General features: G+C 49.5%; 1 protein-coding gene across 1 annotated transcript in view; it reads left to right on the forward strand.

Annotated features, from left to right (window-relative positions):
- The window catches only part of SLC25A33 (solute carrier family 25 member 33), a gene marked incomplete at both ends in the record, with an annotated part of 38,758 nt that overhangs the window by 8,188 nt on the left and 7,165 nt on the right, over positions 1 to 23,405 (forward strand). The window contains 4 exons of the mRNA XM_080691274.1: positions 6,317 to 6,496; positions 18,975 to 19,052; positions 21,485 to 21,585; positions 22,914 to 22,980. Coding sequence (XP_080547400.1) covers positions 6,317 to 6,496; positions 18,975 to 19,052; positions 21,485 to 21,585; positions 22,914 to 22,980 — 426 coding nt within the window. The remainder of the gene's footprint in view (positions 1 to 6,316; positions 6,497 to 18,974; positions 19,053 to 21,484; positions 21,586 to 22,913; positions 22,981 to 23,405) is intronic.

Below are 23,405 nucleotides of genomic sequence, written 5' to 3' on the forward strand. Positions count from 1 at the left end.
GCTCTTTGGGAGAGGATAACAGTAAGACTCCCAAGTGCTTTCTTGAGAAGTACAGGGACCCATTTTTCGACTCGGCTGGCTTGGGAGTTCAGTTGGAAGTCCATCCACGTCACACCGGCTTCATGATCGCTACATGCACTTGAATTCTGGAGGGAGAACAGGCTTTAGGAGAGGGCTCGTCCCGCTGGCCTGCATGGGCCTGACCTCTGCTGGCTGAGGTGAGGGGTCTGCACCACACGGAACGCCTCAGGCAGTTTCCCTCTCCCTGGGCCCCCTTGAACCCCCCCCCCACCCAGTGTCTAGGGCCGAATCACCTGCTCTTCTGTGAACTGTGGCCAAGTGGACGGTGTTATGTTGAAGGGCTTTTGTGAGTCAGAGCAAAAACCAGAAGTGAGCTGAGTGCCATTTACCCTGAAGGCAAGGGGAGGGCGGTGCTGGAGGCGGCAGCAGCAGTGCTCAGTCCCTCTGCCTTCGGGTGCAGCGTCCCATTGGTCTATTGGTCTGGGACAGTTTCTCGGTCTGGGTGGAGGAGCTGCTGGTACATTCCGGGTACTTAGCAGCCTCCCTGATCTGCCTGTACCCACCAGATAGCAGTCACAGCCCTCGCCCCCATTTCTGCCACTGACACGTCTTCCGCCATTGCCAATAGCATCCGGGACGGGGAAATTCCCAGGCTTGGAACCTGGTCTAGATTAGGGTCTTCAAATTCTAATCCCACAGCTCTATGATTAAAGTGTGCATAGCCCCATGGATAATATATTACCCCATTAACTTATACATATAAAGTATATGCTGGGTGTAGTGGTGCACACGTGCAATCGCAGTACTTGGGAGGGTAACGGGGAGCTCGGGTTTGTGGCCAGGCTCAGTAACTTGGAGAGCCGCCTGCAGCTCAGTGAGACCAGCTTCAAAGTAAAAGATAAGATAGGGCTGGGGAGGTAGTGCAGATGGAGACCACTCCTGGGCTCAGTCCCCATTATCACTAACTTAACTAACTAATTAAAATATACACACAAAATATAAATTAGTCAGGTGCAGTGGCACACACCTGTAATCCTAGTTCTTGGGAAGCTGAGTCAGGATTGCATATTTGAGACAACCTGTTTCAAAATTAAAAACAAAACAAGCTGGGCGTGGTGGCCGCTGCCTGTAATCTCAGTACTTGAGAGGCTGAGACAGGAGGATCACAGGTTCAAGGACAGCCTCACCAAGTAGTAAGACTCATCAACCTAGTGAGACCTTGTTTTAAAAATAAAAAATAACAGGGCTAGTGTGTAGCTCTGAGGTAGAACCACCCCTGGGTATAATTCCCGGTACCAAAAAAGAAAATGGTAGAGATAATTTTATTTCTTTTGTAATGTTGTTGTTGGTTTTTTTTTTTTTTTTTTTTTTTTTTTGGCGGGTCTGGGGATTGAACTCAGGGGCATTCGACTTCTGAGCTACACCCCCTGCCCTATTTTTTATTCTTTATTTTGAAACAGGGTCTCACTAAGTAGCTGAGGCTGTCTGCGAACTGCAATCCACCGGTCTCAGCCTCCCAAGTGCTGGGATTACAAGTGTGCGCCACCACGCCCAGCTATAACATTTTCTTTGTATACAGCACTGGGACTTTATGCACATCTCTTGGGTATGTACCTCACTCTGGAGATTAATGATCTAAAATATCGCCAACCAGTCGCATTAGTGAATCCCCAGCTGTGATGCTCACCGTGTGTCACTGTGTAAGTGGGTGTTGAATGTGACTTTTCCTATTGGCTGCTGGGACACTTGGTTGCGCCCAGGGGAGCTTCGTGTAAGACTTGGATGAGGGAGAATCTGTCCTCCTGCCTGCCCGCTCCACCCAAGACTGTGCAGCAGAGAGACTGTCACTGTCAGTGTTGGCTCCTGGGGCGTGCCACCAGGGTCAGACTGTCACTGTCCCCACTCGGTCCCCAGCCCCTGGTGGGCCTGGGCCGCAGATCGAGGGAGCTCGGAAAGCTGTGCGGCTGGAAGCTTCCCTGGGGCCAGCTGGCTGAGAAGGGCAGGGTGGTGACTTCTGCCCTCAAGCCAGTCCTATTTGTCCCAGGAGGGTGTGGGAAGAGACTGGTGGGCCCTGCAGGCTTTAGTGTCCAGGAGCTTGTGGACCAGAGAAAGGGAGGGTACCTGGTGCTGCAGGGTCCCGGGGCCACTAGGCAGAAATAAGGTGAGGGGCTGACAGGAGGGGGCCCAGTGTCTGCGGCTCAGGTTGAACACCGGCTACACCGAAGCTGGGGACAGTCACTGCAGCCACCGGTACAGGCGGCCACGGGGACCCACGATGATGCCACTGCTGTCCTCGGTCCTCCCGCCCTCAGAGCCCTGGCTGGACCAAGAAGCACGCAGCCAGGCCCCTCCAGCCACAGCCGCGGCCGGGAGGGGGGTTGCAGCGGGCTGCATTTGAAAGTGAAAGCGACCAGAAAGTTCTGGACTCTCTCTGCCCACGATGCCGCTGAAAGGGTAGAGATCCAGGGAGCGCCGCGGCCGCGCCTTCCCACCGAGGGCCGCCGCCTAGCGGAGCGCCCGAGCGGCTGGAGCAGATGTTGTTTGAATCAAAGAAATGACAAGTGTCAGGAAGGTTTCTTCCTACAGAGCGTAATGCGCTGTAATCCTCAGTGCTTTGCATGTAAATATTTTTAGAGAGGTACTTTGGATTCATTTTGTGTGTGCGCGCACCAACTCCCCACGTGCGAGGTGCTGCTGGGGAAGGAACCCGGGGCCTCGAGCACGCGCTCCGCCTTTGAGCTACAGCCGCAGCCTGTGGCGCTGTCCTGGAGACACCGGGAGCCAGTCTAGATAAGTCAGCGCTTCACGCTCTCACTCTTCTCAAGCTCCTGACCTTGCATGTGTTGGTTCATGAAGGATAAGAAGTTCAGCTGAAAAGTGCTTGAAAAATTCTACCAGGAAATGTTTTTTTATTTTATTTTATTTTTTTGTATGTGTGGTACTGGGAGTGGAACCCCGGGGCTTCCTACCTCCAGGCTCTACTTCCAGACCTATTTTGTGTTTTATTTGGAAACAGGGTCTCACTAAGTTGCTGAGAGCCTCACTAAGGAGCTGGGGCTGGCTTCGAACCTGTGCGATCCTCCTGTCTCAGCCTCCCAAGCGCGGGGATCACAAGCGTGCGCCACCACGCCCGGCTCAGGAAATGTTTTAAATTTGGAATTTAAATTCTTCTTTGGAAATTTTTGTTTAATATCAGAATGTGTTTTCTTCTAATTAAGAGTATTTTAGAGTTGCACGTGGTGGCGCACGCTGTAAGCCCATTGGGAGACTGAGACAGGAGGATCTCAGGTTCGCAGCGAGTCCCAGCTACTTAGTGAGGCCCTCTGCAACTCAGTGAGACCCTGTTTCAAAGTAAAGATTAATAATAATAAAAAAAAACTAGGCTCTCAGGCTGAGGGTGGAGCTCGGAGGTTGAACACTCCCATGTTCAGTCTCCAAGACTACCAAGAGGAGCGAGTCTGTACTTGGCACTTGGTGAGCGAGGCGTCCTGGGCAGCGCGTTGACGGGCGCTCCTTCCTGCTGGTCGCCTCGCATCAGTGGCGTAGATTTGTTTGAGAGTTGGCTAAAGTAATGAGTGCAGCTGACTCGGAGCCAGGTGAAGGCGGTTGACCTGTCTCCTTTGAGCTTGTTGACTTTCTGATGAAAGGATTCACCCAGTAACGGTTTTGGTGACGTGGAGTTATATTGTTGACCATAAATAGATTTTAAATTTTTTTTTTTGGGGTCTGGGAAAAAAAGGTCAGGGGCATCCTGCCTCCAAGCTATACCCCCAGCCCTATTTTTTATTTTTTTATTTATTTTATTCATTTATTTATTTTTTGGTGGTACTGGGGTTCCTGGAAGCCCTTCTACCTCCAGGCTACACTCCCAGACCTATTTTATATTTTTGAAACAGGGTCTCTTACGCCAGTGCGGCTGGCTTCGAACCTGCGTGATCCTCCTGTCTCCGCCTCCCAAGCGCGGGGATTACAAGCATGCGCCACCACACCCGGCTTATTCTTTATTTTGAAACAGGGTCTCACTAAGTAGCTGAGGCTATCCGTGATCCGCGATCCTCCTGTCTCAGCCTCCCTAATGCTGGGATTACAAGTGTGTGCCAACATGCACGACTTTAACCTGTTTTTTTAAAACATTCCCCATATATCCTATTTTCTTTCTTTCTTTCTTTCTTTCTTTCTTTTTTTTTTTTTTTTTTTTTTTTTTTTGGTAGGTCTGGAGATGGAACCCAGGGGCATTTGACCTCCGAGCTACACCCTCAGCCCTATTTTTTATTCTTTATTTTGAAACAGGGTCTCACTAAGTTGTAGAAGGCCTCACCTAGTAGCTGAGGCTGTCCGCGAACTGCGATCCTCCTGTCTCAGCCTCCAGAATGCTGGGATGACAAGCGTGCCAGGATTACAGGCAGGCACCACCATACCTGGCTGATCATGGTTTTTAAAGCAGATTTGCCTAAATGGCCAAAAATGGTTGTTTCCTGCCCTCCCCCATTCGCACATTTCTGTCTCCGTCTGAATTCAGAGTCCTTGTGGGCTAGCGGTTCCTGCCTCACAGTGTGGAGGGTTGATGCTCGTATGTGAGCACTTGGCTTCCGGCACTTGGCTAGGAGGATCTGCTTTCTCTGGAGCGGCGGCTCCTGATACGAATCCTGCAGGACCTCGTGGCTCTGTTCATCGCCGCAAGCGCCGCGCCGTGGCGCCGTGACAGGCGTGGGTTTGCTGCCAGATTCCCGGTACCAGCACCCGGTGGCATAGGGACCCGACGTACATACTGAGCATATGCTGGCGCCTGGATCTGAGTGCACCCCACCGTGTGCCAGGTGCCGCTCCGCAGCGGTGTGCAGGAACGCGGAGTGTCCTCACAGCCCCTGCCCAAGGAAGGCAAAGAGTACACGCCTTTGCCCAGCCGTGTGGTACACGACCTTCTCCATGGAACCTCACCAGGACCCCTCCGCTCTGAAGTGCTGTCTGTGAACTTGTGGGGCGTGTCGGGGGTGCAGAGATGAGCGAGACCCAGGCCCAGGGTCTGACCTTGAGGACCGTCCTGCCGCACAGTCAAGTGTCCGTGGAGGAGCCGTGTCCAGGGTGGTGAGGGCGACGGCTTCCCATGGTGCGCGACATTGTTCGTGCCAGCCACCCCATCGCCGTGATTCGTGGCCACTGCGGGGTAAGGGAAGATGGAAGTAGGTATTTTAGGATCAATAGGATTTCTTGAAGGAAAACATTTAAATAGTAATTCAGAGCCAGACAATGTGCTGCACACTCATAACCCCACACGGGGGCTGAGACAGGAGGACCACAGGTTCGAGGCCAGCCTCAGCCAGTAGTGAGACCCTGCTTCCAAATAAAAATAAAACAGGGCTGAGGGTGTAGCTTGGAGGTTGAATGCCCCTGGGTTCAATTCCCAGCACCGCACACGCACGCACGCACGCACGCACACACACACACACGCAACTAATTAACGGGTCCTTGCCAGCTACGAACACATTTGAAGGGTGATGCTGAGCCGAGTGACTTGGGGGCTGGCCCAGAGCGCAGCTGCGGGAGACCGGCGCTCGGACGCCGCGGGCTGAAGACGCAGGACTCATGGCTGGAAGTGCGGCCCAAAGTTTTCAGTGGAGAACAGATTAGTTGGAGTTTAAGAAAGGTCTGTGTTGGAGTAAACAGGGAGTTTTGAAACTGTGGCCTGACCTCAGTATTTGTTCGGGTGTGCAAAGCTGGAGTTTCCTAGAACATCCGCTGCACAAGCCTGACAGTGCAATTGAAAGGGCGCGAGTGTCAGCAGGAGACCGGGGAAGCGCTCTGCATTGGTGCAGAGGCACGGGACGGGACCGCCACGCGTGGTGACATGGCGCCGACACCAGAGGGAACCGGAGGGCTGGGACACGGCTTCCCGTAGCTCCAGGCTTTCAACTAAGTGGGTTTTTTTTTAACCTCCCTTGCATTCTAGTATGTATGTATGTATGTATGTATGTATGTATTTTGTTCAACTGTATTTTGTTGAACCCAGGAGCATTCTAATGCTGAGCTACACCCCAGCCCTATTTTTTATTGTTTATTTTGAAACGGCCTCACTAAAGTTGTGGAGGGCCTCGGATGTGTCTGAGGCTGGCTTTGAACCTGTGATCCTCCTGTCTCAGCCTCCCAAGTATTGAGATTACGAGCATGTGCCACCACGCCTGGCTTCTAGTTTTTACTGCAGTGTGCACACTGCCCTTTTGCTCAGAGAGAACCCTCCGTGTGGAGACCGTGCGGCGCTGAGACCGTGCGGCGCTGCTGACCCGGCCCTCTCTTCCAGGTGCGGGGGCACAGTGGGCGCTATTTTCACTTGTCCGCTCGAAGTCATCAAGACCAGGCTGCAGTCGTCGAGGCTCGCCCTCCGGACGGTCTATTATCCTCAGGTTCATCTGGGGACCATCAGTGGAGCTGGAGTGGTGAGACCAACGTCCTTGACGCCTGGACTCTTACAGGTTCTGAAGTAAGTCTGCCCAGCCATCTGCTCCGCCAGCACAGAATGGCCATCAGGCCCTGGGTTCTTGGTGACTCCGTTGAGCCCCGACCTGGGGACTGTCATCTAGGGACAGCTAAGTAAACCAGATGGCAGAGCAAACTTGAAATCCATCTTAATGTTGCTCAAGCCGGTTCGAAGCCAGCCTCAGCTACTTAGTGAGGCCCTGTTTCTGGTAAAATATAAAGTAGGTCTGGGAGTGTAGTCCAGAGGTAGAAAGCCCCTGGGTTCCACCCGGTACCACCAAGAGAAAAATTGTTGCTCGAATCTTTTGAGAGCCAACAGAGATAAGGAGTAATAGAGGAAAATTTTAAATTACAAAGCAAGGGCTGTGTTTGAAGAGAAAGTAACATGGAATGAGATGCTCTTTTCTTGTTTTATACCTAAGCCACCTGCAGGTTTTATTTTACTGCTGGAAAAATGCCTCATTCACTTACAAAGTAGCTAAATATTCATAAGTCGAATTTGGCTTATCATTCTCTAAGCTTAAGGCAAAATAAATTCACAAGCACACTTGACAGTACATGACTTTTTTCCTTTTTTTTGTGTGGTACTGAGGATGGAACCCAGGGGCATTCTACCTCTGAGCTATACCCTCAGCCCTATTTTTTATTATTCACATTTATTTATTTATTTATTTATTTATTTATTTTTGCGGGTCTGGGGATGGAACCAAGGGGCATTTGACCTCCGAGCTACACCCCCTGCCCATTTTTTATTCTTTATTTTGAAACAGGGTCTCACTTAAGTTGCAGAGGGTCTCAGTAGCTGAGGCTGTCCGCGAACCACGATCCTCCAGGTCTCAGCCTCCCGAATGCTGGGATGACAAGCGTGCGCCACCACGCCCGGCATGACTAGGAGTTTAGACTGAATGCATGTAACTGGGAAGCTCTTACCCCAAAGCTGTGGGTGTCAGCAGGGCGACACCTGTAAGATAAATGGGAACGCTTCTCTTTCAAGTTTTATAGGATGCATATTCCACATTGCCTGCATCTTTTGTCTGTTTTATCTCTAGGAAATGCCCCTCCCCCTGAAGTGTGCGTCTCCCCACTTAGGGCACTTTTAACATGTAGACCAAAGAGCAAGGACTACTTCATCTTTTAGAATACAGAACAACTCCCGCAGCCCCCCCCAATTTTCACTCTGGACCTGTAGCATCATGGGTTGAAGGAGCTACGAAGTAATGAGGCCTCACTGCCATACGAATACTTTCTTTCTTTTTCTCTTTTTTTTTGGTGGGTCTGAGGATGGAACCCAGGGGCATTTGACCTCTGAGCTACACCCCCTGCCTTATTTTTTATTCTTTATTTTGAAACCGGGTCTCACTGAGTTGCAGAGGGCCTCAAATGCTGGGATTACGCGTGCGCCACCACGCCCGGCTATTCGAATACTTTTTAATCACATAAATTACATACGCAGGCCCGGGTTGCAGGCCCGGGGTGCGTGGCTGTCATCCCAGTACTGGGGAAGCTGACACAGGAGAATCGCAGGTTTGCAGCCAACCTCAGCGACCTAGTGAGGCCCTGTGCCAAAGTGAAAAAAGGGCTGAGGTTGTAGCCCAGAGGTAGAAATGTCCCAAAGAATAAAAAAATTCACATCAAAACGCAAATTGTATAATCGATTTCTATAAAATTTTAATTATGCTGATGCCATATTAGAAAAGCAGCTACAAACTAATGACAGCTTCCCCTTGAGAGCCTTGTTCACGTCAGCCTGACCCCCACCCCGCCCCAGCAGGCTGCTTCCACGTAGCGCCTCACGCCTTGTGCCCTGTTCAGGGCCAGCCCTCAGGCCAGCTGTGTGCCCTCTCTCCTCGGCAAGGATGCGCAGCGGAGTCCGGCAGCGTGGGCGGGCCGTGCTGGGTGCATAGCCTTATAGCCTTCTCCTTCTTCTTCTTTTTTTTTTTTCCCTGTGGTGCTGGGGATTGAGCCCAAGGGCTTTCTACCTCCGAGCTACATCCCCAGCCCTTTTTATTTTATTATTTGGAAACAGGGTCTCACTAAGTTTCTGAGGCTGGCTTCAAACCTGTGATCCTTCCATCTCAGCCTCCCAAGGACTGGGATTATAAGCGTGCACCACCACACCTGGCCAGCCGTCTTACTTCTAAGGATTTGGAGCAGCTAAGAGTGAGGTTAAAACAACGTCAAAGCCTGCACCGGAGGCTGGGCTGCTGCTCCTGCAGGTCCTCCCACAGGCCCAGGCGCAGCGCTCTTGGCTCGGGCTCAGGACTGCAGCCTTGGCGGGCCTCCCTGGCTGCGGCTGTTCCCTGGCTGTTCCCTCGGCTGTGTCTGTCACCGTTCTGCCTCCTGCTGTGGGAGGGTGGGGCCCAGGGCCTGGCCAACTCCTGGTGCCAGCCCCTTCCCTGGTGATCACAGTTCATCTGGTGACTACCTGCCATCTGTGAGCGATGATGTTGCTCTCACACTTGCCATCCTGGCGCTAGTTCAGATGTTTACTGGCCACCCAGAGTGTAAAAGTGCAACCCCATCCACAGCCTCCTGTCCTGGGCAGGCAGCCCCTGCCCGCAGCCGTGCACACCTGGGGCTGCTCCGCAGCAAAGCCTGCCCACCTGCCTCCATGTGTGCATGCAGCGTCTGCCCGGTTTCCGTGTGTCCTGGCGCTGTCCTGCTGCAGGCCACCACTTTGTGCCTGGGTTGCTGCAGCCATTTCCATGCTGTGGCCCGTCCTTAGCTGCCCGCTGCCCTTGGTGTGTTCTCAGCCCGGCTGCAGAGCCCTCCACTCAGGCCTCCGGAGGGGGCCCTCTTACCGGCTGAGCCGTGGCTGGCCCAAGGCCTGCCGGGCCCTGCACAGGTGGCCCTCCCATGACTCCCCTCATAACACGCCTCTTTCCTTTCCTGGCTCCTCCAATCTCCTTGCTCCTTTAATTTTTAATTTTTTTTTTTAAGTTTTGGTACTGGGGATTGAAACCGGGGGCATTTAACCTCCGAACGACACCCCCAAGCCCCCACCGTCATCGTCGTCGTCGTCATCATTGTTTTGAAACAGGGTCTCCCTCCCTCAGTTGCTGAGGCTGGCTTCAAACCTTCCATCCTCCTGGCTCAGCCTCCCAATGCTGGCATTACAGGCAGGTGCCTCACGCCCGGCTCTCCTTGTTCCTTTAAGAGGCCAGGGACATTTTCTTCCACAGGATGCTGTGCTGGACATGCTCTCTGTGGCTTGGTCAGCTTTGCAGGAGGGCCTTAAGGTGACCGTGCTATTTAGAACTGACCCCCACACGCCCTTCTCTCCTTCCTGCTTCCCACCCACAGCACTTACCTCCTTCCAGCCTGTAGTTGGCTTATTTATATGCTCCTGCTCTCTCCTTACCGCACTTGGAACTTTCTTGGAGGTAGGGAGCCCTGTGGCTGCTGACTCTGCTTGAGTACTGAGAACCTGCCCCTGAAGGGCCGCGCCCGCACCGCAGGAGTGAAGGGAGCAGGTGCTCGGTGGGTCCTGTGCGTAAAGCCGCCAGCACCCTAGCCGTGGAACAGATGCTAGCCGCCATCCTGGGCAGCGGAACGAGCCCCAGAGAGCCTTCAGGAGGAGGCTGCGGCCAGCGAGGCTCTCCCACACCGCTGGGCCCAGCCCGGGCCTCTCACATGTCTAGAGGACACTGTTATTCCCAGGCCCAAACAAAGAGCATGGCCATTCACCTCGGCCTCAACCGATACACGGCACCGCATCGCACACTTGTAACCCCAGGTCTTGGGAGGCTGAGATAGGAGGATGGCAGGTCCATGGCCAGCCTCAGCCACTTGTGAGACCTGATTTCAAAGTGAAAGAAAAGCTGGGTGTGGTGGCACAGGCTTGTAATCTCAGTACTTGGGAGGCTAAGACCGAGGATTGCAGGTTCAAGGCCAGCCTCCACTACTTAGTGAGGCCCTCTGCAACTTAGGCCCTTTCAAAATAAAGAATAAGATAGAGCTCAGAGATAGAATGGAGTTCAGTCCTCAGTATCACAAAAAAGAAACCTCAGCTGTTTAGTACTGGTCTTCTGCTTTGGGCAGCACTGTTTTATAAGATTTTTCAGGCTGTACATGGTGGCTCCCACCTGCAATCCCAGTACTTGGAAGGCTGAGACAGGAGGATTACAGGTTTGAGGTCAGCCTCAGCAATTTAGTGAGACCCTGTCTCAATTTTTTAAAAACTTCTTTAAAAAAGGAGTGGTTGTGTAGCTTGGAGGTAGTACTAAATAATAAGTAAATAAATGACTTATCAGCGTTTGTTTATAGGAAGGTATTTTGCTAATTTATTCATTTATGGTACTGGGAGTAGAACTTAGGGGCATTCTGCTTCCAGGCTACCACCCCAGTCCCCTCCTTTTTTTTAACTTGGCCTCACTAAGTTGCTAAGGCTGACCTTGAACCTGCAATCCTCCTATCTCAGCCTCCCAAGTACTGAGATTACAAACTTGTACCTCCAAGCTTGGTTTAGGGACATTTACTTTTTAAACTATAAATAATTGTTTGATGGTGTCTCATGTTAAGCTGTTAAGAAAAAAAGCTTCTTTGGAGAATAGATAACTTTTATCCTTTGACTACAGTTCTAGAGTTATGTAAAGAGAAAAAAAAAGGCACGGTACTGGCAAAATTAGGCTCACACACCTAGATCTATCAGAGTAGTATTCATTTTAGGTATCTGCTTTTTTTTTTTTTTTTTTGGTGGTACTGGGGTTCCTGGAAACCCTTCTACCTCCGGGCTACACTCCCAGACCTATTTTTATATTTTTATTTTGAAACAGGGTCTCTGAAGCCAGCTAGGTTGGCTTTGAACCTTCTGCCTTTTTTAATGTTTGTGATACTGGGAATTGAACCCGGGGCATTCTCCCTCTGAGCTCCACCTCCAGCCCTATTTTATTTTTATTTTGAAACAGGGTCTTGCTAGGTTGATGAGGCTCACTGCTTTCTGAGGCCGTCCTCAAATCTGTGATCCTCCTGTATCGGTCTCCCAAGTCCTGGGATTACAGGCATTTTTAAAATTACCTTTTAAATCTGAAAAAACAATGTGTATATCAGTGAGCTCGACTGTATCTTCTGAGGGAATTCAGAGAAGATATTTGGCTTGGATTAGTCTCTGGTAGGCAGAGAGTGACCTAAAACTAGCGGAGGGTTGAAATGTTCCAAGCGAGACCCTGACTCTTCTGAGACTTGATCTTTCTCAAGTGAAAATCAGTGTGACTGTGGGAAGGGGTCTGGATCCTGTATGCCCTCTTTTAAAAGGGGAGTGGACCATTTATAGTAGGAACTTGATTGTTCCAGAGAAGTGCTGTAAACATTGAGACAGATTAGGCGTCTGGATTATATAACCGCTTTGACTCCGGGCCAGCTGTCGGTGCGAGTGGCTATGGAGACGCCGCCCGCCCTCCTCTGAAGCCCGAGTCACTTGAGGACGCGGCCTCTGCTGCCCTGGGATGAGAGGCTCGGCTTCCTGCAGCCAGAGACCTGGGTTGTGCTCCTGGAGTGGCGCGCGCATTGCTGGGGACCACAAATGGAACCCAAGCCTTGAAGAACTTCAGAGGAACTTGGCATTTTGGGAATCTTCGTGACTTACGACGTTGGAGGTGCATGTCGCTTCAAGGTGTTACTTGGGAAGTTTTGTTCAGAGAGCTCACCTTTTAAAAACAATCCTGCCTTGAGAAAGAGAATTGAATATTAATTCACTTCTCTTGTCTCCACTGAGTCAGGTGGGTCTATTTTTTTAGCCAGTGTGACTAATCACTGAAACCCTGTGAATTTCAGTGTATTGTTTTTATAGAACCCCAAGACTTGTGCTTGTCCTAACCCTTGCTTTTCATAAACTTGATGGCCTGTAATCAGGATCTCAGTATCTTTATAGCCTCGATTAAGCTATTTTAAAAATTTGGAGCTGGGTTGGGCGTGGTGGCGCACACTTGTAATCCCAGCATTCAGGAGTCTTAGGCCGGAGGATCGCAGGTTCACGACAGCCTCAGCTACTTAGGCCCTTTGCAACTCAGTGAGACCCTGTTTCAAAAACTGAAAAGACAAGGCCAGACGTGGTGGTGCACACTTGTAATCCCCGCTCTTGGGAGGCGGAGACAGGAGGATCGCACTGGTTCGAAGCCAGCATCTCTGGCTTAAGAGACCCTGGTTCCAGATTTTAAAATATATTTTAAAAATAGGTATGGGAGTGTAACCCGGAGGTAGAAAGGTTTCCAGGAACCCCCAGTACCACCCCCCCCCCAAAAAAAAAAAAGAGAAAAGAAAAGACAAAAAAAAAATAGGGCTGGGGGTGCGGCTCGGAGGTAGAATGCCCCTGGGTTCCAACCCCAGTACATTAAAAAAAAAAAATGGTGCTAGGAATCAAACCTAGGGCCTTGTGCATGCCAGGCAGTGTTCTACCACTGAGCTATATGCCCAGCCCAAGAAGTTTTATTTTGAAGTAATTTCAAACTTACAGTAAAGTTATATGAATGATACCAATAATTTGTTGAAGCCTTTTATAGATTCACCCAGTTTTCAGCATTTTGGCATGTTTACCTTTCATTTTGGCTCTATATCTGTGCATACATATTCTGAACATTCTAAAAAGGGGCACTCTTTATCCTTAATTCTGTAGTATTTATTTTCCAAGAACAGAAGAATTCTCTTAAAACCACAGTACAGTTTTTTTTGGTGGTACTGGGGTTCCTGGAAGCCCTTCTACCTCCGGGCGGCACTCCCAGACCTATTTTATACTTTTTATTTGGAAATAAAATGCTTGCAATCCAGCATTCGGGAGGCTGAGACTGGAGGATCGCGGTTCGCGGACAGCCTCAGCTACTTAGTGAGGCCTTACGCAACTCAGCGAGACCCTGTTTCAAAATAAAGAATAAAAAATAGGGCAGGGGGTGCAGCTCAGAGGTCGAATGCCCCGGGGTTCCGTCCCCAGACCCACAAAAAAAATTTAAAAAAATAAAAATACCTACCTATTTAAACATGGATAATTGGAGCCAGGTGTAGAAGGCCCCTGGGTTCCACCTCCAATACCCCCCACACTAAATAAATTAATTAATTAATTAATTAATGAACAGTAGCTGGGCACAGGCATGCACACTCCTAGTCCCAGTGCTGGGAGTGTGAGGCTGAGGCGGGAGGATCACTTGAGGCCTAGAGTTAAGGCCAGCCTAGAAAATAGCGAGAGCCTCTGTCTATTAGGAAGCGTGTAGGAGCAGTCGGTTCAACTGGTGCTGGTGTGCTGTTTGAGGGACCATTACAATTTAATTGAGAACATTTTCGTTCTCGCCTACGGAGGCCCCTTTTTCTATTTGCCTGTTTGCAGTCGCTCCCCTTCTCTTGTCCCCCGAACCCAGAGGCTTCCTCCCTCCGGGCTACACTCCCAGACCTATTTTATAATTTATTAGGAAACAGGGTCTCACTGAGGTGCTGAGAGCCTCACTCAGTAGCTGAGGCTGGCTTCCAACCTGCGCGATCCTCCTGTCTCAGCCTCCCGAGCGCGGGGATTCCAAGCGTGCGCCACCGCGCCCGGCCTGGTCTGTGCATTTTGCATGTGGGCCTTTCTGTGCCTAGCTTCTTTCACTTAGCCTGATATTTTCTTTTCTTTTTTTTTTTTTTTTTTTTTTTTTTTTTGCGGGTCTGGGGATGGAACCCAGGGGCATTCGACCTCCGAGCTACACCCCCTGCCCTATTTTTTATTCTTTATTTTGAAACAGGGTCACACTGAGTTGCAGAGGGCCTCACTAAGTAGCTGAGGCTGGCCGCGAACCGTGATCCTCCAGGTCTCAGCCTCCCGAGTGCTGGGATGACAAGTGTGCGCCACCGCGCCCGGCTTTGCTGTTTTCTTAAGGCTCATCCTGTTGTAGCACACTGTCAGGACTTGACTTCCTATTTATTGTTGAATAATATTTCATTGTACGGTCTTGTTTTTGGTACTGGGGATTGAGTCCAGGAGCATTCTACCTCTGAGCTCCACTCCCAACCCAGTTTGGGTTTTTATGTTGAAATGGAACCTGCTAGGTTGCCGAGGCTGAACCTGCCATCCCCGTCTTGGCCTCCCAAGGACTGGGCTGGTTAGCTCTTATTTTAAACTCACTGCTTTTGACGCTCTTCCCAGACCACGGGAAAAAGTTAAATATCCACTACACTTAGAGGGAGACGTGTTCCCTGGTTGTCTGGGTGTGACGGAGCTGAGTCCCTTTTTGTACCCAGGGTCAGTCTGGGCCACACAAACAAGTGTTGGGATCACTGAAAACTACCTGAGTTCCCACCTGCCAGTAAGGAACAGATTTTGTATTAGAAAATAATCCCAGCCGGCCTGGTGGCCACGCTTGTGATCCCCGCGCTTGGGAGGCGGAGACAGGAGGATCGCGCTGGTTCGAAGCCAGCCGCGCTGGCTTAGGAGACCCTGTTTCCAAAAATAAAAAAGTATAAAATAGGTCTGGGAGTGTAGCCGGAGGTAGAAGGGGTTCCAGGAATGCCAGTACCATAAAAAAAGAAAGAAAGAAAGAAAGAAAGAAAGAAAGAAAGAAAGAAAGAAAGAAAGAAAGAAAATAATCCCTAATTTCTTTCTTTTCTTTTCTTTTTTTTTTTTTTTTTTTTTTTTTTTTGGTGGTACTAGGGGTGGAACCCAGGGGCTTTTCTACCTCTAGGCTATACTCCCAGACCTATTTTATACTTTATTTGGAAACAGGGTCTCACTACGTTGCTGAGAGCCTCACTCAGTAGCTGAGGCTGGCTTCGAACCTGTGCGATCCTCCTGTCTCAGCCTCCCAAGCACGGGAATTACAAATGTGCGCCACCACTCCAGACAATCTTTAATTTCTTAAAGTAATATATGTAAATGAAACAAGGTCTTTCTTGTTTAGTACCTTTTAAAGTAATAGCTTTATTGAAATATTACTTATATGCCTTGAATTTAGCCTTTTTCTTTCTTTCTTTCTTTTTTTTGCGGGGTCTGTGGATGGAACCCAGGGGCATTTGATCTCCGAGCTACACCCCCTGCCCTATTTTTTATTCTTTTTTGAAACCGGGTCTCATTGAGTTGCAAAGGGCCTCACTAAGTAGCTGAGGCTGTCCGCGAACCGCGATCCTCTGGTCTCAGCCTCCAAAATGCTGGGATTATAAGTGTGCGCCACTATGCCCAGCTTGAATTTAGCCTTTTAAAGTATACCCTGGCTGGATGTGGTGGTGCACACTTAATAATTCCAGTACTTGGAAGGTTGAGACAGGAGGATTATAGGTTCATGGCCAGCCTCAGCAAATAGTGAGATTCATTAACTTAGTGAGAGCCTGTTTGAATATAAAAATAAAATTGGACTGGGAGTGTACCCCAAAGGTAGAATGCCCTGGCTTCCATCCCCAGTGCCACAATAAATAAGTAAATTTTTTTTTTTTTTTTTTTTTGGTGCTACTGGGGATGGAACCCTTCTACCTCCAGGCTACACCCCCAGACCTATTTTATCTTTTATTTGGAAACAGGGTCTCTTAAGCCAGCGCGGCTGGCTTTGAACCTGCCTGATCCTCTGTCTCCGCCTCCCAAGTGCGGGGATTACAAGCATGCGCCACCACGCCTGGCAATAAATATTTTTAAAAATAAAAGTATAGCTGGGCGTGGTGGCGCACGCTTGTAATCCCTGCACCTGGGAGGCTGAGACAGGAGGATTGCACAGGTTCGAAGCCAGCCTCAGCTACTTAGTAAGGCTCTCAGCAACTTAGTGGGACCCTGTTTCCAAATAAAGTATAAAATAGGTCTGGGAGTGTAGCCCGGAGGTAGAAAGCCACTGGGTTCCACCCCTAGTACCACCAAAAATAAATAAATAAAAATAAAAATAAAAGTATATCCCTCAGTATACACACCTATAATCCTAATACTTGGAAGGCTGGGACAGGAGGATTGCAAGTTTGAGGCCAGCCTCAACAATTTAGCAAGACTTTCAGCAACCTAGAGAGATTCTGTTTCAAAATAACAAGAAAAAATAAGTGCTGGGGGTGTAGCTTAGAGATAAAATGCCTCTGAGTTCCATCCCCCGTACCACAAAAAAATAAAGTACACACTCCAGTGGATTTTAGTGTGTTCAGATTTACCTGACCATCACCGTCTAACTCCAGAACATTTTCTAACTTGAGAATGTCTTCAGCACTGCAGAAGGAACGCGACTCCCTTACACCTTAGCTCTCCTCCCCCTCCTCCTCCCTCCGGCCCTGCAGCCGCTCATCTATTTCATGTCTGGGATAAGTCTCTTTTTCCTTTTGATGCTGTGGTAAGCGGGGTTGTGTTTTTGTTTTGAGACGGGACGTCACCCCGCTGCCCGCCGGGTGCAGGCGCCGCCGCGCGGGCTGGCCTTGCCCTGCGAGCAGACGGACACCTGATGCTTGTGTATTGAGTTTACGGGGCTCGTTCATTAACTACAGGGACGGTTTAGTGAAACTTGAATCCTGCTCTCTGTAAGTAGAGATAACTTTCCTTTTTCCTTTAAAATCTAGATAACTTTTCTTTCGTTTTCTTGACTTTTCGTAGCCTCTCCTACATTTTAGGAAAGCTCTTTAGGTATTTGTTTCACGCAGTTGGAATAGTTAATGAATATGCATGAATATAAAATATGCTCAGTAATAGAACCCCCCTGGGTTCAGTACTCAGTATTGGAAAGAGTTAAACTTGAGAAAACCATAATAAAAATAATATAAATTCTATTGGATGCTAATAGAAAATTGAGCCATTTTAAAAGAATAAATTTAATCAACTTAAAAAAATCACCATATTAGAATGAGGAACTATCTATCCCTGGAGAATGTTGAGAGCTGGGTGCGGGACACGCCTCTAATCCCAGGACTTGGGAGGGTGAGACAAGAGGATTGCCATTGGAGCAGCCGCAGCAATTTAGTAAGGCCCTCAGAAACTTAGCAAGACTGTTTCAGAATAAAAAGGGTAGGAGGTCTAGTTCAGGGGTAGAATGTCCCTGGGTTCAATCCTCAGTATCCCCCCAAAAAACAAATATTCTATACTCTCAGGTTAACATTTACTGGGTCACATTTTTTTTTTTTTGCAGTACTGGGTGGGGATGGAACCCAGGGCTATTCTACTTCTGAGCTACACCCCCAGCTCTACTTTTTATTCTTTATTTGGAAACAGGTTCTCACTAAGTTGCGGAGGCCTCGCTAGGTAGCTGAGGCTGGCCGCGAACCTCGGGTCTCAGCCTCTCGAGTACTGGAGTGACAAGCGTGCGCCACCACACCCGACTTCTGGATCACTTTTAACAGAAATCGTACTTAACATTTTTTTAGCTTGTTGGTAAGATTCTGGGAGAATTGGAATGTGTACCGGTGGCTGGAATGTGCAGTTGCAGCCCCAGGGGAAAGAGTATGGCAGTTCCTGAAAGGAGAGAAGAAATCAGAAGTGATCTGCCGTGTCTACCTTTCAGTGTCTGCCCAGAAGAAATAGAAGCGGAGACCTGGACAGACACTGCGCTCACACACTCGTGCTCATAACAGCGGAATGCGGGAGGGACTCAGATGTCTACTGACAGATGAGTGAGCAGATAAAATGTGGTTTGTACAGCCTTTAAAAAAGGCCGGGCATGGTGGCACACGCTTGTAATCCCAGCATTCAGGAGGCAGAGACCAGAGGATCGCGGTTCGCGGACAGCCTCGGCTACTTAGTGAGGCCTCCGCAACTCAGTGAGACCTGGTTTCAAAATAAAGAATAAATAGGTCTGAGGATGTAGCTCAGAGGTAGAATGCCCCTGGGTTCACTCCCTAGAGTGCTACAAGAAACAAAAAACAAAAAAGCTCAAGAGTTGGGCATGATGGCACACGCCTGTAATCCCAGAAACCCAGACGCAGAAAGTGCTGAAGTTTAAGGCCAGCGTGACCCTGGCTCAAAAAATAAAAAGAACTGTAAGTTGTGCGTATACTGTAAACCCGCTACTTGGGGAGCTGAGGCAGAGGACTGAAGATTTTGAGTCCAGCCTCAGCAACTTAGCAAGACCCTGTTTCAAAACAAAAAATAAAAAGAGCTGGGTTGTAGCTCAGTGATAGAGTGCCCCTATGTTCAAGCCCCAGTACCACACACACAAAAACCTCTACGAATGTAATAGTAATTTTTATTCCTAATGTCCAGTTTTAGGGCTCTAGAAGGTAGTATTGTTATACATAAGGACTAAATCCATAGCAAGGCCTCCAGACCTCCTCGAGCCCGTGTCGCGGTGACTCCTGTGGAGGCCGGAGTCTCCGTCCCTTCGCCAGAGGCTCGTCCCACCAAGAAGGCCGTGGGTGCGGCGCAGCTGAGCTCCGCGCACCTGCCGGGGCAGCTCCCTGCCGCGGCATCTCATGCTTCCCAGCCTTCCCGTGCGCTGCAGTGGGGCGGGCCAGAGTCCGGCCCCCTGACGTGTTACTCTCCTGGGAACCGTGTCAAGGTCGGCTTCTCAAGGTTGGCTTCTGGTTGGCATAGGCCTTGCCTCAGGACTTGTAAAGAAATGACTTTTCTTGCTTTTCAGGTCGATCTTGGAGAAGGAGGGACCAAAGTCGCTCTTCAGAGGCTTGGGTCCAAATTTGGTTGGAGTCGCACCGTCGAGGTAGGCATGGGCCTGTTACTAGGACGCAGTGCGCCGCCCCGGCCTTTCCTGCCAAGGGGACGCTGCTGATGGCTACTCGCCTTTGCTGTATTGGGTTTGCCTAAATAAATCTGACGTGGGGAAGTGGTGGTAATTCTATTAAGCAGGAAAGTTAATCCACTGATACCATCTGCCGTCTCTGAGTAAATCTTGCCACCCTAAGTATGTATGTGGTCACCCCGTGGCACTGTCCAGGAGCTGGCAAGAAATGTGTGATCACACACTCTCAGGGCACACCCCAGGCCGGTGTGGACACAGTCCCAGGGTGACTCCTGCAGGCGCTCACAAACCCCATCCGACATTGCCTTCCTCGGTCGCAGCCCCCCCAGCCACCTTTTGAGTACTCAGTACTCACATGGAGCTGATGGCTCTTACTGGGGAGCACAGACAGGACTTTATGTTTGCAGGAAATTCTATTAGACATCTTTGATAAGAGGGTAGCAGAACTGGGCATGGTGGTATATGCCTATAACCCCAGGATTTGGAATGCCGAGACAGAAGGATTGCAGATTTTTTTTTTTTTTTTTTTTTTTTTTTTTTTTTTTTGGTGGTACTGGGGTTCCTGGAAGCCCTTCTACCTCCGGGCTACGCTCCCATACCTATTTTTATACTTTTTTAAAATTTGGAAACAGGGTCTCTTAAGCCAGCATGGCTGGCTTTGAACCTGCGCCATCCTCCTGTCTCTGCCTCCCAAGCGCGGGGATTACAAGCGTGCGCCACCACGCCCAGCCTAGGATTGCAAATTTAAAACTAGCCTCAGCAATTTAGTGTAACTCTCAGCAAAAAAAAAAAAAAAAAAAAAAATTGAATGAATGAATGAATGAATGAATGAAGCTGTACATGGATATAAAAGTGAGTGTGTGTATTTGCAGATAACACGTTTTTAACAATTTAGTGTAAGGCTTTGACTTCATTTTTCAACTCTAGAATTGGACCGTTTTTATTCTATAAAATAAGTATCCAAGAAGAAGTTGGTTGTTATAGGCAGAGAGGCGCTGCAGAGAGCATAAACAGGGATCAGAAGGCTGAGCGGACATTTCAGAGGTTTTTTGTTTGTTTTTATTATTTATTTATTTATTTATTTATTTTTGCGGTACTGGGGATGGAACCCAGGGCCATTCTACCTCTGACCTACACCCCCAGCCCTGTTTTTTATCCTTTATTTTGATACAGGGTCTCACTGAGTTGCAAAGGCCTCACTAAGTAGGAGCTGAGGCTGTCTTTGAACCACAGTCCTCCTGCTTCAGCCTCCCAAATGCTGGGATTACAAGCGTGCGCCACCATGCCTGGTTCAGAGTTATGTAATAAATATGAAATAGCAAAAACAGGGAGTCAGAAACAATGAGAAATAATGGTTAGTATCAGCTTACTTTTTTATATACTTGAAGTAGAGGAAACTTGTGGTCATGCCAACAGAAATTGGCCATTTTGGAAGTTTGACTGTTCTGATTTCTTTTTCCTCCTTTTTTTTTTTTTTTTTTTTTTTTTTTTTTTTTTTGGTGAATCTGGGGATGGAACCCAGGGGCATTCTACCTCTGAGCTATACCCCCTGCCCTATTTTTTATTCTTTATTTTGAAACAGAGTCTCACTGAGTTGCAAAGGGCCTCACTAAGCAGTTGAGGCTGTCCGCGAACTGCAATCCTCCAGTCTCAGCCTCCCAAATGCTGGGATTACAAGTGTGCGCCACCACGCCTGGCTAGTTTTTATTTTGAAACAGGGTCTTGGAAAGTTACTGAGATTGGTCTCAAACCTTTTATCCTCCTGTCTCAGCCTCATAAATACTGGGATTACAGGTAGGCACCACCATACCCGGGTAAATATTACAAATTTTAAAAGGTTCAGTAAATCGGGTTTGGTGATGCGTGCTTGTAATCCCAGCATTTGGGAGGCTGAGACAGGAGGATTGCGGTCCACAGCCAGCCTCAGCTACTTAGTGAGGCCCTTTGCAACTCAGTGGGACTCTGTTTCAAAATAAAGAATAAAAAATATGCCTGGGGGTGGAGCTCAGCGGTAGAATGCTCCCCTCCCCCGTTCCATCCCCAGTATTAAAAAAAAAAAAATTAAAAGGTATAGTATATATAGGTACTTAAAGAATTAACATGTATCCAGAAGGAAAGGGACTTAGCAAGAAGGAAAAGGGTTTATTCAGAACCTATAAGGACTCTGTGTATATATTGCCAAAATCTCATTTTCTCCAGTTATTTCAGACATGTCTTAATTTGGAGGGCAAGCAAGGACTGCATACGGCAAGTTTTGGTCTTAGCACAAGGGAGGTCAAGCTTTCAGCTCCGTGTCAGCTTCTTTCCCATGTGCATTATCTCCTGCATGACTGTGTCCCCGGTACACGTACCGGTGCCGTCACGTGTGCTCACGGCGCTCTCTGTCCCACCAGGGCCGTGTACTTTGCGTGTTACTCCAAAGCCAAAGAGCAGCTGAGTGGCATCTTCGTTCCTAACAGCAATGCTGTGCACGTCTTCTCGGCTGGCTCCGCAGGTATGTGACCTTGTGAGCCGAGATGCCGGCGGCCCGCTGCCTACAGCACACATTGGTTTCCCCAGGAATTAGAGACGAGCTCCCGGCTCCGTTTTGCACCCAAAGTCTTTTTCCAAAAGCTTTCCATGATTGTAGGTGTTGGGGAGCAATTTGGAACCTGATTTCATCTTCTCTGATCACGCCCACTTTGTGTTGACTCTCAAGATGTGCACGTCCTGCTGTCACTGACCAGTGCTGAGGTTTCCTCTGAAGCATCCTTGGCACGTTTGCCCCGCTCAGCTCCTTTCTCAAATGCTTTCTTTGTGACTTCCCTGGTGTCTGAGAACGTCTGCCCCCAGACCCGGGGGTGGCGAGGCCAGGGCGGGTGGGGAGGCGCCTGGGAGGGCCAGGCAGAGAGCCCTGCTTTCCTTTGAGGAGGTATCCCACTCACCGTAGAACTCACACCGGACTGTTCCCAGGAGGTACACGGCAAGAAGCACGGACTCCAAGATTGCTAAAAGAAGACCCTGTCTCTTTATACACAGGTTGCAAAGTATTTTAGACTATTTAAAGGGAGAGCTTTAGAAACATTTCCAGCTTCTGCCGACCTGTATGGTGTACACTGGTTTCATCTGCCTCTGTTACTGCCAATAAACTTACTAGCAACCCATCTGAATTTCTAGACCCTAAATAGAAAGTAACGTTAAGCAAAGCTTTGAGGAGACCGTATCATTCCAGAGCTGGTCGCTGTCCCCTTCGTGTGGGCCAGTCGTGAGCGGCCATAAGCTAGACACTAGTAGTCAGTTTGAAACTTTTGCAAACTTGACTTAGGAGAACCCTGGCTGCCACAGCAGAGCTCAGGGGAGCTTTTTAAGTGGTGTCTTCCACTGCGGGGCCGTCTGCTCACCCGACCTCCGGGGCCTGCGGTACCAGAGGCTCGCCGCCGTGCCAATGCCCTGGCCCGACGTCAGCACCCTTCAGATGCAGGAGGCCCGCGGAAAGGCGAGGCCAGCCCGCACGTCGCCCTCGCAGCTTCGTTTCCTGAAGTGATTCGTTGGGTTTTTTAAATCCCCGAGTTTGCATTCAGGTGAATGGAGATTTAATTCTTTTACTCCATGTTAAATGTAGGCTAACCTTGGTAGCAACTTGTAAGCACAAATCACTTTGGGGTCTGAATTCTCATAGTGTGAGGCACACACGGGAGGCCCACAGCGCCGCCTAAGGGCTGGCTGTAGAATGCAACTCCTGCCGCGGGCTCCCTGGGCCGGGAGCTGGTTCAGAAGTCACCGAGTGGCGGGGACGGTTTCCTAAACACCGCGGGGATGACTTTTCTGGTGTTTTTCTTCCAGCTTTTGTCACAAATACCTTGATGAATCCTATATGGATGGTTAAAACCCGGATGCAGCTAGAGCGGAAGTGAGTTGTTAATTTCCCTCCTCATGTAAGCGCTTCCCCCACTTGGCCTTTGGAGTTAGAGTCCCTAGCCGACCCCTTCTGGTTCTCCCATAATCCAAGCATATTTCAACATTCCTTCTGTGCTGGGGTTTGTACTGTAAGCTTTGGGGGGAGGAGGGCCACGGAGATGACAGACAAGAGAAGATGCAGCCCTCTCATGGGGCTCACTCCCTTCCCAGACCGTCTCTCGGTGGCTGTTTGCAGACCCCAGCCCAGGTGAAGTGCCCTGGACCCTCCGGAGGCCACGCTGGGAGGGCGCCAGGGAGGGCGGCGCAGGCCCCAGGCCCTCGGGTACACTCCATCTCTGTCCTGGAGCTCGAGCCAGGAGTTCTGAGCACGGGCTGCAGTGTGGGCTCCTCTGGCATTCAGGGAAGCAATGGAAGCCA

This window comes from Muscardinus avellanarius (assembly GCF_963383645.1).
Source record: "Muscardinus avellanarius genome assembly, chromosome: 3".
Taxonomy (NCBI): Eukaryota; Metazoa; Chordata; class Mammalia; order Rodentia; family Gliridae; genus Muscardinus; species Muscardinus avellanarius.